Raw genomic sequence first — 17,695 nt, forward strand, 5'->3', positions numbered from 1 at the left:
ATTGAAACTGAGATAAATCGACAAATAGCAGGTAAAAATTTAAAATCTTAACCATAATATTCTGTCGAACATTTGGGGCTTCTTTTGCTACAGCTCTTAAGAAAATAAGAAGGCTACGTGCTTCGAATACTTGTTAATAAGTCAGGTCAGTTTCTTCCTATTTTCTACTCTTGCAAATTTTGATATATTCCCATAAAACATATGCGAACGCAAAAATACATCTTATTTTTAGATTTTCGCAAATTATTTCATACAAATTACCATAGTTCTTTTGACATATTTCTGTAATTCACACTATAGTATCTCATAACACACGTTTTGCTAGAGTCAGCTAGAGCAAATATCGAAGTTGATATATATCTGTGTGATCATTAACTTTCTTTGCTTTTTCCTTTTGTAAATTGAATATAAGTATGTTCATTTCGTATAAATTGCAACTAAAACAAGCAAATATAATTATATCAACTCAATACACCAACAATAAAGTACAAACCGAACGCGTCTATCCTGTCTACAATTTCTGTAGAATGACTGTAGAATTTAGATCAAATCTTTATCTGTGTCTGCATCTACAGGTTCGTTCATTTTTACTTGTACTTTACATTTTCATGTTTTTCCTTTTCTTTTCTTGAACAAATTTAGTCCTCAACTTATTCTCCGTTTCCGAAAGTTCTAGAAAGTACAAGTAAGACAGACCTAAAAATCATATATTTACTACTATCACGGCATCATGAAGAATTTAAATTAAAGGAATAAACGATATCATTTTTGCGTTCGCAATCAGGGTGGATACTCAAATCTTATAAAAGTATTCCTTGAGAATTTCAGGTTTTTTCATGAATTTTATTCAAAATTCCAAGTAAGATTAGAGACATTTCTAAACAAATAATTCAAAAATTATATATACATACAAACATAACTTGTTTACAATATGATAAAAAATATGATTCTTATATTTAAAAAAAAAGATATATAAATAATATTTATAAGTAAATAATATTTAGACAACACAAAATACTGAAATCCATTTTTTAAAGCTTGAATTTGTTCGTTAAATGCATCGTTAAGTGCATCTACCTTCTGAGCATTTTCGAAAATTCGAATTTAACCAGTCTTAAGAAAATCGGTAGTCTTACTTAACTTAAGGTGCCTTTTCATGCTGACGCTCGACCCTCATTTTTAGCGTCAAAACACATAACATGATCAAAATTAACGGATATCAAGCATCAATTTCGATTACGTACCTATTTTGATGCTAAAAATTAGCGTTGAGCATCAGCATGAAAAGACTTTAGTCGTACAAATTGGCCAACTTCACTAATTTACCGGTAAGACTTAAGACTACCGACTCATTATAGAGAATCAGCATGTGCGAGATTTTCTACAATAGAAATTTAGTGATTCTAAAATCTAAAATCGTATTTCTTACGATTTCAGACTTTATGACCACTATGACTCCTATTGTAGACCACGTATTATCCCTTCACATGCTATTAGCATATCACAAATGGCTGATCGGCTACTATCTGACATTAGGATCTAGTCAAACTTACATTAGTTATTAAAAAATGGTCAAAAAAATGATTTTGTCAAACAAAATAGAATTTAAATATAAAAATTGAATTCGAAAAATTTCCCTGATAATTTCAAAAAAATTCTATGAGAATTCTAGGATTTTCAAGGGTAAAAAAAAATTTCCTGAGAATTCCAGATTTTCCAGGTTTTTCCCGGTAGAGGCACCCTGGCAATCATATATGTAAAAAAAATTATTTTTGTATGGATGTAGATATGAGTGTAGATGCACATTATTAAATATAGGATGTAGATATGAGTGTAGATGTACATTATTAAATATAGAATGTCTGTAATATCTGTCCATATCTCCTACATTTCAGAAATTGTTTAAAATTATGAAAAATCACGAAACACGCCTTCGATCATTTCGAAGGGTTACGCGGTACAATCAATCAGTACAATCCTTCATGATCAAACACGTATTTCGCCATTTTTCATAATTTTTCAAACCGTTTCTGAAATGTAAGGGATAGACAAACTTTACAGACACCCCGTATGTATGTGAGAATATTTTTAATATAGAATATTTTAATGTGAGAATATTTTTATATTTTATTATATACATATAATATTTAACATCTTCAAAATTTTTTAAGAGAAAAATTTCTTTGAAATTTGTACAGTTTTAGTCCTCTGTAATTCTAGGAAAAATTGAACGCTTGGTGTATTGTCCATCCAGATAATATTGTTTATTCAGCGTGATTCACGCATTTCACTATTATACGAGACAAAAATCTTGTTGATATAGGAAACTTTTCCTATATCAACGATATTGGAAATAAAGATATAAATATGAGATCGATTCTGAAAATATTTATGGAATTATTGAAACTTTCAAAAATGTATCTAAATGTGCGGCTAAAAAACGGTTTAAAGAGATGAAATCACAATTGATAACCGCAACTGATGTTTTCTAAATTCATCTCTTTATGTAAGCTACAAGTTCACAAAGTTTCATTAAAATCAGAATTTGACACCTCGAGAGGTTCCTTTTTTAGTAGATATTTACTTTTAGAGATACATGAAAAATATTCAAGGGAACATATATAAACACAAAAGTATTATTACATCAAATTTTGAATGTAATTGTACAAACTATAAACAATTAGAACAAGATTAATAAGTTTCATCTATAAGTTACATCTATAAGAGCTATACATACAATCAATTCACATACTCGTAACAAAATGCAGAAATCGAAATCTTCGAAAATCTTTTAAATTCTAAATTTTATTTTTGAGAGAGAATTATTTCATGAAAGATCAAAAAACGAAATCTCTTACACATGCTTCAATAAGTTTTTCTTTAAATTTCAAATTATTATAATTATATGAATATCAAGAATCTTACTTTTAAGAATTCTTTTACTTGAAAATATAATCTTAAGCATTATTTCTTGAAGTATCGTAAATTCGTTACGCATCGTATTTGTATAAATTATTAATAATTGTACGGGTAAAATATAATACATAAAATAACAAAATATAATTTACAATATACACAATATTTTTACTATTAGTATAAATTTTGATAATACGCATGCATTATTAATACAATTTCGTACAATATATTAGTACAATTTCGAGTATACATCATACTTTAAAAATTAATAATCACATAACTTCGGCATATTTAGCAAATTATACCCTCAATTTGTGATAATCTATAATAAGTAATTATGTTCTAATATAAAACATTAGAACTGTATTTATGATATAAATAATTAAACAAACGAATAAATATTTAATGTGTGAACATGTTATAATTTATATATTTATTTATATGGTTTTATATTCATACATTATTTATACATATATAGTTATAAAAATTATTTAGTTTAAGTTTGTTAATTTATAAAAATTATATACACATAAATAAAATAAAAACTATAGTCACAAAAGAAATCATAAAAAAATAATAAGTTAATAACTACACAATCCTAATCATATGTTTAATATTAAACTTGAAATTATTAATTATATACATTTCTCTCTCTCTCTCTCTCATAAATCAGGTTAATATCAAGTATTTTACATTTATAATTGCGATATTTTAAATATATAACATTCATAGGTAGTAGAGATCATGGTTTTGAATGTGTATTGGAGATACATGTGTAATTAGATACACATGAAAAAGATCACTAATAAGATAGACTACATTATTTCCAATCTCATATTACCTAATTCTTAAAGAATTGCTCTAAAAAAAATTAATTTTATAAAACCACGTGTCTGCTACAACACTGGTCAAATTAGAATAGGGCCGCATTTGAACTCAACATTTTCAGCGCTTCTATCCCTGTTTTATTGATACATTTAATAAAGATAGATAACAATTACAAGTGCTTAGAGCGCGTGTCGCGTAAGCGTCTAAACCGAATACAACGAGGTTAGATTTTCTACAATTTTCGTAATTTTTAAGTCTTGTAAATAAAAAAATAGCAATTTTGTAATAAAAATTTCAATTACTGTATTTTCTTCCATTTTGTTATGTCTTGAACTACTATAATAATTACTTTTATTACAATAAAACGAGACAGAACAATTATTTTAACAAACGATACGTGATTAATGATTATCAACGTCGAAATGACTAAGGCTACATTCCAAAACGTCCTCTCCGAGACAGATTTTACTCTATATAGTATAGTATAGTATATGGCACGTGTACTATATATTTCAAGTAGAACTTCTCTTGGAGAGAATGTTTTGAAATATATACCCTAAAACTGCAATTTTTGAAACGCATTCTCAATAGATGGTCAATCAATGAATTCTGTTTTCCGAGAATAAAAAAAAAAGAAAGCAGTCTTTTCTTGTGGATCCTGAAAACAAATTCCTTGGAGAAGAGAGAAGAAGAGAAAAGAAGAAAAATCTTCGACAATAGTACAATAATAATGGTTAAACTTGAAGGTCTGTCCCTTCTAATCCGTTCTTACTACCTGATCTTAAAAGAGAAATGGACATAAAAAAATGAAGGAAAAGTGCAAAGGATAAAAGAATTTATTGGATACCGAAATTTGAATACTAGGAAAAAAAAGCTTTAATGCTCTTCATGCAAATCACATCATATTTCAACTTTGACAACAATGGTACGAGATACAAAAGTTCAGACATTTTAACAGCAGTCATCTTCAGCTTAGAAAATGAAATGAATGTGAAAAACGAAAGGACAATGTCAATGCAATGGACAGAGAACTTGTTACGAGACATCCAAAAACATTTCGGAAAGAATATTTTAAGGATGTATTGTTCATACATTCTCTCTCAAAAAATTTGAGATTGAAAATATATTAATATTTACTTTCTAAATGAAAATTGAGATTAAAACTATATACATATAAATAAATTATACAAATAACGTATTTTTATTTATTCAGAGTATCAAACCTTGGCTTGGACAAAAAATTCCCTGAAAATTCCTGGTTTTCTCCAGATATTTTTATTCAAAATTCCAGGTAAATTTAGAGAAATTTTTAATGCAACTTTGAAAAAATTGGAATATAAATTTTTAAGAGTAATCAGGACAATTTATTGTGAAAGATTTATTACGACAGAGATTAGTTGTTCAGTAAATAGTTTTTTGAATCTATGCATCGCAATGTGAATTATTGTTAGCATATAAATCGTCTTTTATAAAACATTTAAAATACATATATAAAAAAACTGAAATTTTTGTTATTTTTTATATTGAAGTATTATAACAATAAAAATTAATAAAAAATATCAAATCAAATGAACTACATTAATGTGCTGTTAAATAAAAATATATTATTCACAAAACTGTTTCATACGTATATAGTTTTAGTATTAATTTTACTATAGCTGCGCGTTCAGAAATTTCACCTAGGTGCAGCCATGTATCATTTTATTCTTGTTGTCCGCCGAATGTTAAATAAAAAAAAAATGATACACGAGTACATCCGAGTGAAATTTTCGAATACAACCCATATATTACATTTAGTAACAACGGTATACAGTTAAATACAGTTAAAAACATTTTAATAACTGTTCATCTTGAATTTTAAAAATAAAATAAATATAGAAGATAATCCAGTACAATGAACAAAATACTTATTAGACATTGGCTCTCAAATATTAAAAAAAAAAATAAAATAAAATAAAATTATGTATATGGTTAAACAGAAAGATCTATCCATTTTAATTACATTACTCGACCTTGATTTTTGGAGAGAAATGAAGACGGAAAATGAGTGGAATGTGCAATGGAAAGAGGAGCTTAAGCGTCTGCTATTTTACACGTTATTGCGCATGCGTAGGACCTGTCCCTCCATCTGAGAACGCTGCTTGTGTATGTATCGCATTTGTAATATTAATTTCTAAATATATATAGTAGAATCTATAATACGAGATAACAAATGATATTAGAAAATTTTTCTATAAATAAACAAAAATAAATAAAAATAAATTTTTCAATATATAAACATAAACTCTTAATGAAACACATTTGAGTTAATGACCTCATTCATGCAATGTGTGTGTATGTGTATGTGTGTGTGTGTGCGCGCGTGTGTATGTGTGTGTGGGCGAATTAGGCTGCTAAATATTTAATTTCCATAACCACAGGCAAGCGATTTGGAATTCTGCATAAAAAAACCGTTACTAAAGACTATAACATTTAACAGTGAGAATTTAGAAATGAAATATAATGGCATTTTTGTGTGATTCATGCAAAATTGTAAGAATAAATCTTTGTCATTGAATAAGAAATAATTGTCAGAAATAATTCGTACAATAATTGAAACACAATATTATACATTTATACATAAAACGGCATAAATACTGAAATGTTTGTAATACTGATATGAATACGAGATAATATAGTGAGCAAAACGAAAAGAATCTTGCCTCTATAATAATATCAATAATATCAATAACAATATTTATTTTAAAATATTTTTATATTATAAATTATTTATTTGTACATTTAATATTTATTTCTAGAATTACGTCTACATTATTTACCACTACTTATAGTGATTAAAGCAAAATTATATATAGATTATTTATACACAGCATAATTTATTAGTTGCCAATTCATATTTCAACAATATATCTTAATGGAAACCATATTCAACAAGGTTTCTCACCTTCGGTATATTACACAGCCTTTCTCGCTCCTCCACATCTAACTGTAATTCATACATACTATTCAGTCAAACACAAGGCTCTCTTTTTTAATATGTTAGAATATTTATAACAACTATTACGCAAGGTATAAAAAAATGCAAACAATATTAAGAGTTATCAAAACACATGTATACAAACACAGAAAAGTTGATAAAAAATAATATAAAATATATTATACAGACATATATAGCAAGGTAATAATTTACAAAATGTTACTTGGACCAAAATGTTAAACATGTAATTTATATATATTTTATAACTCCTCCCAATTATTTCAAGTGGAAGCAATCTATGTTTATATAAATTCACATATTATGCTGTGAATACCAATGTTGCGTAATACGTAATGCTTTGAAACTGGGAAATTGGTAGATAGTATGGATATATTACAGGATTTTATGCAGCTTTTAAGTATTGCAAAGAGAATTATAAAGCCAGCTGCATTCTACACTGTAACAAAATATGTAAAACATAATATTACTCACAGAATTGTTCTGCGAGATGGTGTCCACCTGCTGCATCTTGACTTCGTTTCTGCAACAGAAAGAACAAAGCATAATAAGTTTCATTTATAAAATAGAAAAAATAATGTGAAACAAAAATTTGTTATATTAGTTAATTACGCGGCTTATGCTAAAATATTTTGTAAAGTATAGTAACAACTTTGTAAGAAAGAGAGTAAGAGCTATTATCAATCCTATCTAATAAATTACATTAATGTTTAACAAAAAGAATATATTATTTTTTAAACTCCATTTACGTTTTTATACTTGTTTCATTAGCAAGTTGGGATTTAACGAATTTTTCTCAAGACAATTTTTTCGATTATTTATAGTCGACACATAATCTAACAATTTTCATCACGTAACAAAGGGTATATTTGATAGGTAATTGTTTAAATTATAAGGCAATAAGTACGGTTCATAACGTCTCTTTTTTTTTTTCGAGTAATCGTTTATAATATATGGCTCATCCACTTCACGATAATGAGCTTCACCTACCTTTCCGACATATATGATACATAAATGCTACGCAGCAGGTAACTGCCTTACGTTGATGCTCGACGCTATGAGGCTTCATCAACAATTGAGATGGCAAGTATATATTCTGAATTGAGCATGGCAGCTCGTTAATTGCTTGCCAAGACGATTGCGCTGCAACCAGGAGTATTGGTGCCGAGGAGGCATAACACTACATAAGCCTACCGAGTGGTAGTACTTTGAATGTCAGCCCTGTGTACTGCTGTGAGACTCCGTACCTCCAGGCAAGACTCGCGACATTAGCAACATCTGGATAACATAACAATAGGACCCCATATTGTAACAACCCCAAAATTGTTTCATCGCTGTAGAATGATTTTTACATTGAGATGTACTCTCAGGGAATTTATATATTATTTAACATATCATGCAAAACTGAATCTAGTAGTACATGCTGGAAAAGCAAAATCTATTTCTTACTGTATTACTATATATTAACAGAGGTTATTAAGAAAAATATATATATAAATTATTCTTTTTTTTTTCTTATACATTACATTATTTTGTTAAAGAATACAGTTACTGTTACACAATATGTAATAATCTAAAATAATTTACATGCTTATATTGATGCAATAAAAAAATTGTAAAGTAAAATATTACAATACAATGACATTATATTGATTCAATGAAATACTTAATCTGTTCGCATTATTTATGTAATTATTATTTTTTAAAAAAAGAAAGAATGGCTCCATGCCAATTTTTTTTCAAAAGATGTAATTAACATTTTAATAATATATTTACCCCAATAATTTTAAAGGTAAGACAGCCTTATTAAAATTTCATTTTATCTTAACAATATATATACATTGTTGTAAAAAAGGGATATTTCTATAAACATGTATAAACTAGAAGACATTAATCTACACCAGTCTAATGCCTAACTTAATTCTATGCAAAAGAAATGATTAACTATAACAATTACGAATAAAATTATACAAGAGACGAGATTTTCAGCGACATGATTTTTGTACAAAAGAGATGCAACTGGGGTTTCATGAGGAAATAATCCAATGGAATTGTCACACATTCGAACAACACTGAAATTCTACATTTCCAAACATAAAAAAAAATTCACTTGAATCTGGAATTGGATGCAAAATTCGGCGTATTTCAGAGTTCTTCATCGAAGCGAGCCAAAATGGAAAGTTTGACTAAAGTAGCACAAATAAGTGTTACACTGGTATAGAAAGCGAGGAGGCTGTTAAAATGCAAAATTGACAATGCGCGCGGGGGAAGATCACACATCGCGTCTACACGATGACCGTTAAATCTTGGCCAACGATGGACGAATTTCTGTGAATGCGATCGAAAAAGAGGAACACTTTATGCTATGACGTGCCAGGTATCAGGGGCAGATAGATAAGAGATCGCGCGCTCGACGCGAACAGGTGCTCGAAAAAGTCATCCGAGATAGGAGTGGAGAAAGGCGAAATCCACGCGAAAGAGAAATAAGCGTGGCGGCGAAGAGAACGACAACGACGACGACGATGACGACGACAACGGACGACGACGACGACGATTTTGATGACTATGACAACAGCAACAGCAACCGAGAGTTATCAAGTGGAGGAGCCGGAGAGAAAGGCGAGGAGAAGAATAGCGGATCCGCGCCCAGCCGACGCACAACAAACATGAGTGAACCGTCGCGCGGACGATCCACCGTCCGTCCGACCAGCGCTGTCGAACGAACGAGGCGACTGGCGCCACGGGGAGAAAGAGAGAGAGAGAGAAAGAGAGAGAGAGAGAGAGAGAGAGAGAGAGAGAGAGAGAAAGGGAAGGAGGGAGAAAGAGAGAGAGATGACGCCGTGAGAATTTGACGACGGGCAAGAACCTAAGAACCGGGACGGGGATGACCGCGGCGCGCGCGGTAACCCGGGCAGAGACCGCCTTACCGGACACTCGTATTCGGCGTAGGATCTCAACATGGCGGTATGGCCGTTGAGGAAAGAAAGGCTCCCAAGGGCCCGCCGCTACGTCGCACGTCGCACACCGCGGTGCGGCGTGCCGCGCTGAGCGCTCATGCAGCACCGCCGCGGCTCTAACGCGCCACACGCCACACGCGCTTTACACCTACGACCGACGATCGTAAAAACGGGCGGCGAACGCCGAGCGCCGAGCTCGGCCAAGTTCCCGGCGTCGCGCGCGGGATCGCTTACCTGATCTCAAGGCGGAAGTCCGTTTTTCCACACACACGGTCACGGCAACTCGAGTCGCAAAGAACACACTAGCACTAACGGCCCCCTGACAACTCGCACTACGCTTTCTCCCCTCGCTCGGTTTAGTTTGGTTGGTCGGTCGGTGTTATGGCCGCCGTAAGCCGTAAGCGAGTTAGTGGCCCCACCGTATATCACCGCACTCACTCTCACTCGTGCGAGCGCGAGCGCGAGCGCTCGGTTCGCGTACGCAACGAGACGGGAAGGGACGAGACGGGACGGGACGGGACGAGATGGGAACGCGGAGACGCGGTCCGACACTCCGACCAAGCTCACTCCCAGGCTTACACGCGTCCGTCTCCCAGCGCGACTCGGTACACGTATCAATGCTCCGTCTCGTGCCCCGTCGACGTTATCCTCGAGCTCCGCGTAATCGAGTCCCTTTCCGTGCCCATGGCGATCTCGGATCTAGAAACTAACGATCGCAGCACCAACAATGGCTACGCATTCTTCCGCGACGTACCGAAATGGTCCCGTTCCAACGTTCCCCACTAACGACCCGTCTTCTACCGTCTCCTTCGCCTCGCACGGCGAGACTAGCGACGTGTACCTCTAACGCAACGCAAGCGCGCCAATTACGAATACCACCAGCGACGCCTAACGGGCTCCGCTTTCTTCATTTCGGACAATACGGATCTATCGCCGATATCGATCCCATTGGACGATCGACGACGATCGGACCAATAACGGGGGCTTTCCAAAGAGGCGTTTTCCCCTTTCCTTCCTAATTCGACGCCTCCGACGCACTGCTAAGTAGCGGACGCTACAACGCTCAGGCATGTGAGAAGCCTCTAAAAATGCATGGATAACGTGAAGGGATACCCTGTCGTTTGAGCGTACAGGGTGGAAAGTCAGGCATTGACCTGAATTTAATTTTAGGCCACATTTATTACTTAGAGTTACAGATAACAGAAATATATATATATTTGCGCTTACAATCTTTATTTGCGTATATATGTGTACAGCTTTATTAACCAAACCAAAAATTAATGATTAATTTCCAGTGTTCCAGTTTTTCCACCCATAATGCACTTCTCGATGGAAACGAGACAATTTATTGTATATCATCAATAATATTATTAATAATAAGAGTTCGTGATCGTCGGCGAGACTCGTCGCATCGCGCGCGGCAATCGGTTTGCCGAAGCGAAACTTTACGTAGACTTTATCGTCGTGCCGAGGAACGGTCCGATTCCAACGATTCTGCTGTTGCCACGCGACGCATCATGGGAAAGTGCGAGACGCAAAATCCATAATTACCGACTCACGAAGGTACCGACCGCGTCTCAACGGCCGGTCCAAAGGCGCAACGATACGGAGAGAGCCGAGCAGCACGTGGCCAAGACTTTTCCGCGCGGTTTTACGTAGCGTTTCGCCGTGACGTTGCGTCCCGTCACGGACGTAGTTATCGGATTCCGTTAACGCTCTTATCCAACATGGCGATACATGGAAACGATCGATCTCCCCGACTCCCCCCTCGTCCGCCGCGGCCTCGAGACTCGAAGACCCGCCGAACGAGCGCGGGGAGACGCGCGAGACGCGTTGATCGCGCGAATAATATCGCGACGCGGCTCGTCCGGATAGCTCCCCGCTATCGCCTTGGCTGCCGGCCGTCGAACGTTTTAACGCAACGACGCCGCGGCCTTCGCCGCATCGCGTCGGGCAGAATCGTGGACTCGTGACACGCCACTACGAGGGTCAAATCAAGGATCGGGTCGTAGTGGCTACGTTCCGTCGGTAGCATGCTCACGAAAAATATGATAATTTTCGAGCAACTACCGTTTTTCATCAGTTTTACAGGAGGCTCCTGGTGGACGGCCGACCACGTGCGTTCGACGCGGCGCGGCGGCGTCACTCCGGCGGCGCAATATGGCGAGTCCTTCGTATCAATGTCTTTGTGTGTACATATGTATATGTGGACGCACGTGTGTCACTCGGAAACTCAACCACTACCTCGCACTACGCTGAATCAACTCTCACTGCGTCAAACCACTGCGTGGAACCACGACGCGAAACGCCGAGACGTCATCGGTCGTTCGCAGCTCGGATTCGACTAGGCAACTTCGACAGTTTCGACGCGACGCGCCAGATTCTCGTCCGATATTCTTGACATTGACAAACCCGCCTCTCCGCTCCGATGACGTAATGATATACGAAAGTCAGGGGGAAAAGAAGGAAAAAAAAAAAGGAGATACGTACGTACGGCGATAGGTACACGCGATGGTGCGTTGGACTCTGCGCGTTTCTCTCTTTCCGGTCGCCATTTAACTCCGCGTTCTGACCGACGATTGGCTCGCGCTCTCGGCGTCTCTCTGACGCGGACCAATCGTCCGGGGGACCGATATTGATGAGTCATTGCGTTTGCGATAGAACGTACTGATACCTGACCAGTACAAAAGTAACGGTAAACGGGTTTTGTTTGCTTACGTGACGGACCCAAGAATTTCGAAATTTGTCAAATTTTCCACGGTGGTATTCATGGTCGTTTTTTATACTATATCAAGATTTTCTCGTTTGCACAAAGACGCAGGTATCTATGCGCATACAATAAAAGAAATTCTTGAGAAGATTATCTATAGACCGCCGAAAGTTTCCATCGAGAGACGCGTAGACAAATATTTAGAAATATAAAATATGTAGCAAATATGTAGAGAGATAAATAGTCTTTCGATAAAGAAGACGCCTTAAAGTACGTTTATTGTAAATTAATCTTATCTAAATTCGAACTTGCATCAGTCGTTAGGTATACGAACGATTTCCAGGAACGGATCTATAATGTATTTTAGTAGCATTATATTCCTGATTTTTTTCCCAATAGATTTTTACGATGCACATATTTTGTGCATTAAAAAAAATATATATATATGTGACAAAAGCTTGCGGTAGAAATTTTTGAAAAATTGATATATATATATATAAATATAATTTTATAATAAATGTAATTCGTAAACGCAGATGGAGTCACGTCACGGAGCCATAAATAAACACAAACACGTGTCCGCACGTGGTTGACGTAGTGCATGATGCAATTGAATGAATTGCATCAAAATTTGCATCTTACATCAATAGAGCGAGATATGCGATATGAAAAAAATTTCCAAAAATTATATTCGAGTATGAATTAAAGTTGCAACGAATATTTTAAGTAACTATTTAGTATTCTGTTTATTCAACATTTTTACTATTCGGCCGGACACCGAGTATTAGTTCACTATTCGATCGAATACCGAATAGTTTTAATCGTAAAATTCTACTATTCTTTGATATTCCGCACATGATAAAATATGTTTAATTAGATGATCGTGAAAAATTTTCTCAGAATTTGTATACGAATTGGAACACTCAGAAATGCAGAGATTAATTTCTACTGTCTTTCCTTAGAATTTTTCATATATGTAAATTCTGAAATATTCTTAGATTTCTTATTCTATCATTTCTGAAAAAATACTTTAAATTTTTTTAGATTTCATAAGGATTTTATTAGAAATTATAGAATGAGAAATCTTAGTGTATTTCAGAATTTACATATATGAAGAATTCTAGAATAGACTTTCTCAGCATTTCTGAAAAATGTTACAATTTTTAATTTTACAAATCTGAAAAATTTTCTAAAAAGTTATAAAATTAATCAGAATTTCTGAAAATCTGAAAAATTTATATGAAAAATTCCGAGAAAGATTTTCACCAAGGGATTTCTTATTTTAGAAGCCACAGTACGCACTCTCCATAAAAGTAATGAAAATAATAACTTTTTAGAAAAAGATATTTTACATCGCGCGATATGAGTCATATAAGGTTTGTTCGCGTCGCAAGTTCAACATGCTCCAACATGCTCCTACTCACTCTACCAAGCACATTAGAGTGAGTAAGAGCTATAGTAGGAGCATTTTGGAGCATGCGACGCGACAAATCTATATATATATATATATATACCAAGCGGGCAAACCTGTCGCAACATATACACGTGCACGAAGATGCGGTTGGGATATCACACATTGTTTTTGTTAAAATAGTGCCTAATATTTGTCGAATATTCAGTTATTCAACACATAACTTTATCGAATATTCCGGTTATAATAAATGCCGAATATACTATTCGTTGCATCTTTAGTATAGTTTCCCTCTTTATCATTCTCAAAATATTTAAAAATTAATATTTACGTTTTTTTCAACAAGCACATGATGCCTTTTCTAATTTTTTTCTGAAGATAGACACCATGACATCACACCAAAAATAAAAAAATACAGTTTTAAAAGGAGACAAAGCAAGATGCCTGAAGACATCTTTTGCCATAATTTTTAATGGTTCAGATTATCTCTTATCTACTTTCTAAAATATAAAATTTTGTCCTAAAAGACCCTAGAATTTAGTCTTCTCAGCTTTCTCAATCTAATGAATTCCAAAAACAAGTAGTCTCAAGTAATAAAAATTTCGTTGTATCTATTCTTTCGTAATTGTTATAAATTTTTTATCAAAAATTGGTTATACTAGCATTTAGCATGATGTATTTATCATATATGACTACATAACGTGTGTTCGCGTTGATTGTACCCGAATGTATGTACATTTACTTCATTTTAAGCAAAAAAAAAAATTTTGAGAATTTCAAGTAACCTAGAATTACGTCAACTATGTAAAGATAAGATACATCGTGAATAAAAATTAAAATTTATTTGTATATATGTATGTGTAATAAATTTTTTTTCATTTCTCAGAGCCCGGAATAACATTTGAAATGTCACTTATAAGACAACGAGAAAAATAATAAATCTATTATATGATATAAACTGCATTTTACTTAAATATTCAATTAAAATATGGTTTATATTATAATAGATCTATATTTAAATAATATTGTATTCATGTGTGCATTTATAATTAACATAAATTCCAAATATTATTGATTATTCTGAGTTCTGATAAACACGAAAAAAGTTAGTAATATATCTATACTTAATAATATTATTTTATTCGTGTATTTTACAATTGATATAAGTTTCAAATTATAATGAATTTGTTTGATTAAACACATGTTTGAATTTGTCGCAATGCATGTGTCAATGTACACAAGTTTATCACATTTTTTTTTCATCTTTAGCAATTTTATCATACCCATGTTATCGAAAATACATGTACATACATATTAAAGATTTATTCGGAAAGAACATCAAAGAAAAAGATATCATATATATTACAATAGGATAAGAAAATTATTCTACTGACATATATTGTCCTTTTTAGAAGATCTTTCAAGTTCTCGAAATTTATATAAATTCGATATATATAATACATAAATATATAATATTATAGTTTTTTTATTAAACAATTCCCCAAACTTCTTCAAACGCTGTACATAATTTACTACAGGCAATGGCGCCTGAGAGAGGATAATTACTAATTGAGTAGGTATCTTCTGTATAATCTGTTTTGACCTACGAAGAAAAGAATATGAAATATTTTGTAATACAGTTTTTAACATAATAGTAATAATATATTGTTTTAATAATAATAACTTACTTGACCATGAGCCATAGCTCCAACCACAATAGCAATGGGATCTTCAGTAGGTACAAGCTCTCTTGGATTTAGTACTTTACTTGCATTGAATGACATCAATATCTTTCGACAACCAACTGGCAAATGATTTGTAATAGGATTCTTGATTACTTTAAGAAGCTTCATTGGACCATCCGATGCTCTGACACCATATTTATGTAATAATTGTACTGCAATAAAACACTTAATACATTAATAATATTATTAAGCAGAAATAACTAGGTTTATGTAACTTAGGTTTATACAACTTTACTATGTTACATATAAATAATGGAATGTATACTGTACATAAATATACATTGTTAAATATATTATGGGATCGAATTTAAACCAATTCTTTACATTAAATAACATTTTATCTTTAATTACTAAGTGTGTTGAAATATTATTTTAATTCAAAACGTATGATAAAAAAAAAATCACATCTATTAAATCATTTTTGCAATCGAATTGCATAGTTTCAAAATAAATAGTTTATAGGTATTTATTAACATATGCGCATAGCAAATAATAAACTAAATTTGAGTCAAATTTATTACATTTCTTGAGTTAAATTGTAACTCTATTGTTTTAATTAAATTAATAACATAGTGAATAGGAATAGTAGTGACCTACAAGAATGATTAAAAATAACTCAAATTAGATATGATTTAACATTATGAATTTAACAGTGAAGGCTGATATTCAATCACACACATAATTCTTATATTTGAGAATGTCTCATGTAAACCTCAGTCCTAAGGACTGTGGTAGAAAGACTGACTTATAATCTTAGGACAGTGTCTTATGACTTAAGTCTTATATCTTTAGTAACCCCGGATTTACAATAGAGTTCTAAGCCTTAAGCCATAAGAAATCGATGAATCATAGTCGATTATTCTCCTCGAATTTGACTGTTTGGTCAAATTCTTACGGCTTAAAACACCTATTGTAGATCCGGACTTATGCATAAGAATGACTTATGTTTTAAAGCATATTCATACACCATATTTATACATCTTTAATGGTCATTCTACAATAAACCATTAATCATAAATCAGAAATTGGAAATTGAAGACTGTGATTGATTGATCTTCAGTTTCTAACTCTACGTCATAAGACAGTTCTTGTGCGTTATTAAAGACATAAGACTTAAATCATAAGACACTGTCTTAAGATTATAAGTCAGCTTTTTATTAAGGTCCTCACTTATAATCTTATAGACTAAAATCAAGTCTATAAATCTTTATTATTGTTATTTAAAGCTTATTTATCTATTAAGTGCACAATATAGTTAAAATGATTATCCACATTTACCCATCAATCCAGCAAAGCGTTTGAATGTCCTTGGTATTCTGGTTTGTGGATTAATTTCAATCAATACATTTTTTTCCGTATGTATATAAACTTGCAACAATCCAGCTCGATTTAACGGACTGTCCATTAACATTAACAGACACTGATGAGTGATATCTGGTCTACATGTGCCGGGATCACGCTTATATTTTTTCAAAATGTTAGTGTGATCATCGCAGTTCAACAGTTCAAAGCTATTTCCAACCTGCAATTATGTTTTAAGCTTGTTGATGCAAAAAAATAAAATTATATAAATATAAATAAATAACTGATAATGATAAAAAGCATTGTTGAATTTATAATCCTCGATAAATGTAAAAGGAAATATAAACTTACTTTTACAGATTCCAATTGAGAATTTTCTAGTATAACGATAAGACGCTTTTCTTGATTCTTGATATGGCCTATTTGCAAATGTTTAGGAGCTGGATCGTATTCGTAATCATCCTCATCACACTTCTTCCTTTTGTTTCCCATTTTACACGGTCAAAATTAATTAAAATCAATTTAGACACGTAAGAAACAAACACACGTGCGATTGTTTGGTTTAACACAACCAGAGAAAATTAGAGAAACCTGAGAGAGGCCATGTCAGCCTTTTTCCTGTTACCGTCAAAATCGCCTAAAGTCACTAGATCTATAAAGTACCGCAAACTCGCATCCATTTTGTAGCAAAACGCGGCCATTTCGAATTTATGCATTTGTGGCTGCAGTCCACTTGACGCTACAAACGCTTCGAAGCATTCTTTGATTAGTTAATTCGTAAAATTCTTTGTTCTGATTGGTCGCATTTTTTCTTTATAAATAAATTTTTAT

General features: G+C 33.2%; 2 protein-coding genes across 10 annotated transcripts in view; both read right to left on the bottom strand.

Moving 5' to 3' along the window:
- LOC108721675 (homeotic protein female sterile) overlaps window positions 1-12,288 on the bottom strand; it is a 34,809-nt gene extending 22,521 nt beyond the window's left edge. For 4 of the 9 annotated variants that reach the window (XM_018446348.1, XM_018446343.1, XM_018446342.1 and 1 more), the window contains exons 1-4: window positions 11,767-12,288; window positions 7,730-8,017; window positions 7,214-7,262; window positions 6,689-6,730 (exon numbers count right to left, since the gene is read on the bottom strand). In XM_018446348.1, the coding sequence (XP_018301850.1) occupies window positions 6,689-6,730; window positions 7,214-7,262; window positions 7,730-7,740 (102 nt within the window). In that variant the 5' untranslated portion in view covers window positions 7,741-8,017; window positions 11,767-12,288. Of the gene's footprint in view, window positions 1-6,688; window positions 6,731-7,213; window positions 7,263-7,729; window positions 8,018-9,930; window positions 10,006-11,766 lie in introns of those variants that run through there. The other 5 variants (XM_018446341.1, XM_018446345.1, XM_018446346.1 and 2 more) reach the window with 5 other exon arrangements.
- Window positions 12,289-15,268: 2,980 nt separating this feature from the next.
- LOC108721646 (ribosomal RNA small subunit methyltransferase NEP1) lies at window positions 15,269-17,426 on the bottom strand. Its single transcript, XM_018446289.1, has 4 exons — window positions 17,216-17,426; window positions 16,841-17,084; window positions 15,506-15,714; window positions 15,269-15,420 (listed from the first exon to the last, which is right to left on the bottom strand). Exons 1-4 carry the CDS (start codon window positions 17,354-17,356, stop codon window positions 15,307-15,309), a joined length of 708 nt encoding a protein of 235 aa, XP_018301791.1. The 5' UTR covers window positions 17,357-17,426; the 3' UTR covers window positions 15,269-15,306.
- Between the last annotated feature and the right edge of the window lie 269 nt (window positions 17,427-17,695).

The sequence above is a fragment of the Mycetomoellerius zeteki genome, unplaced genomic scaffold, assembly GCF_001594055.1.
Source record: "Mycetomoellerius zeteki isolate Tzet28-1 unplaced genomic scaffold, Tzet1.0 scaffold179, whole genome shotgun sequence".
Lineage (NCBI taxonomy): Eukaryota > Metazoa > Arthropoda > Insecta > Hymenoptera > Formicidae > Mycetomoellerius > Mycetomoellerius zeteki.

Excerpts from the sequence above, each read along its gene's own strand:
- LOC108721646 (XM_018446289.1), bottom strand. The coding sequence starts at position 17,356 with ATGGGAAACAAAAGGAAGAAGTGTGATGAGGATGATTACGAATACGAT. Across the intron at positions 17,085-17,215 it reads CTCAATTGGAATCTGTAAAA|GTTGGAAATAGCTTTGAACT; the intron begins GTAAGTTTATAT and ends ACATAATTGCAG. Across the intron at positions 15,715-16,840 it reads ACGCTTTGCTGGATTGATGG|TACAATTATTACATAAATAT; the intron begins GTAAATGTGGAT and ends GTTTTATTGCAG.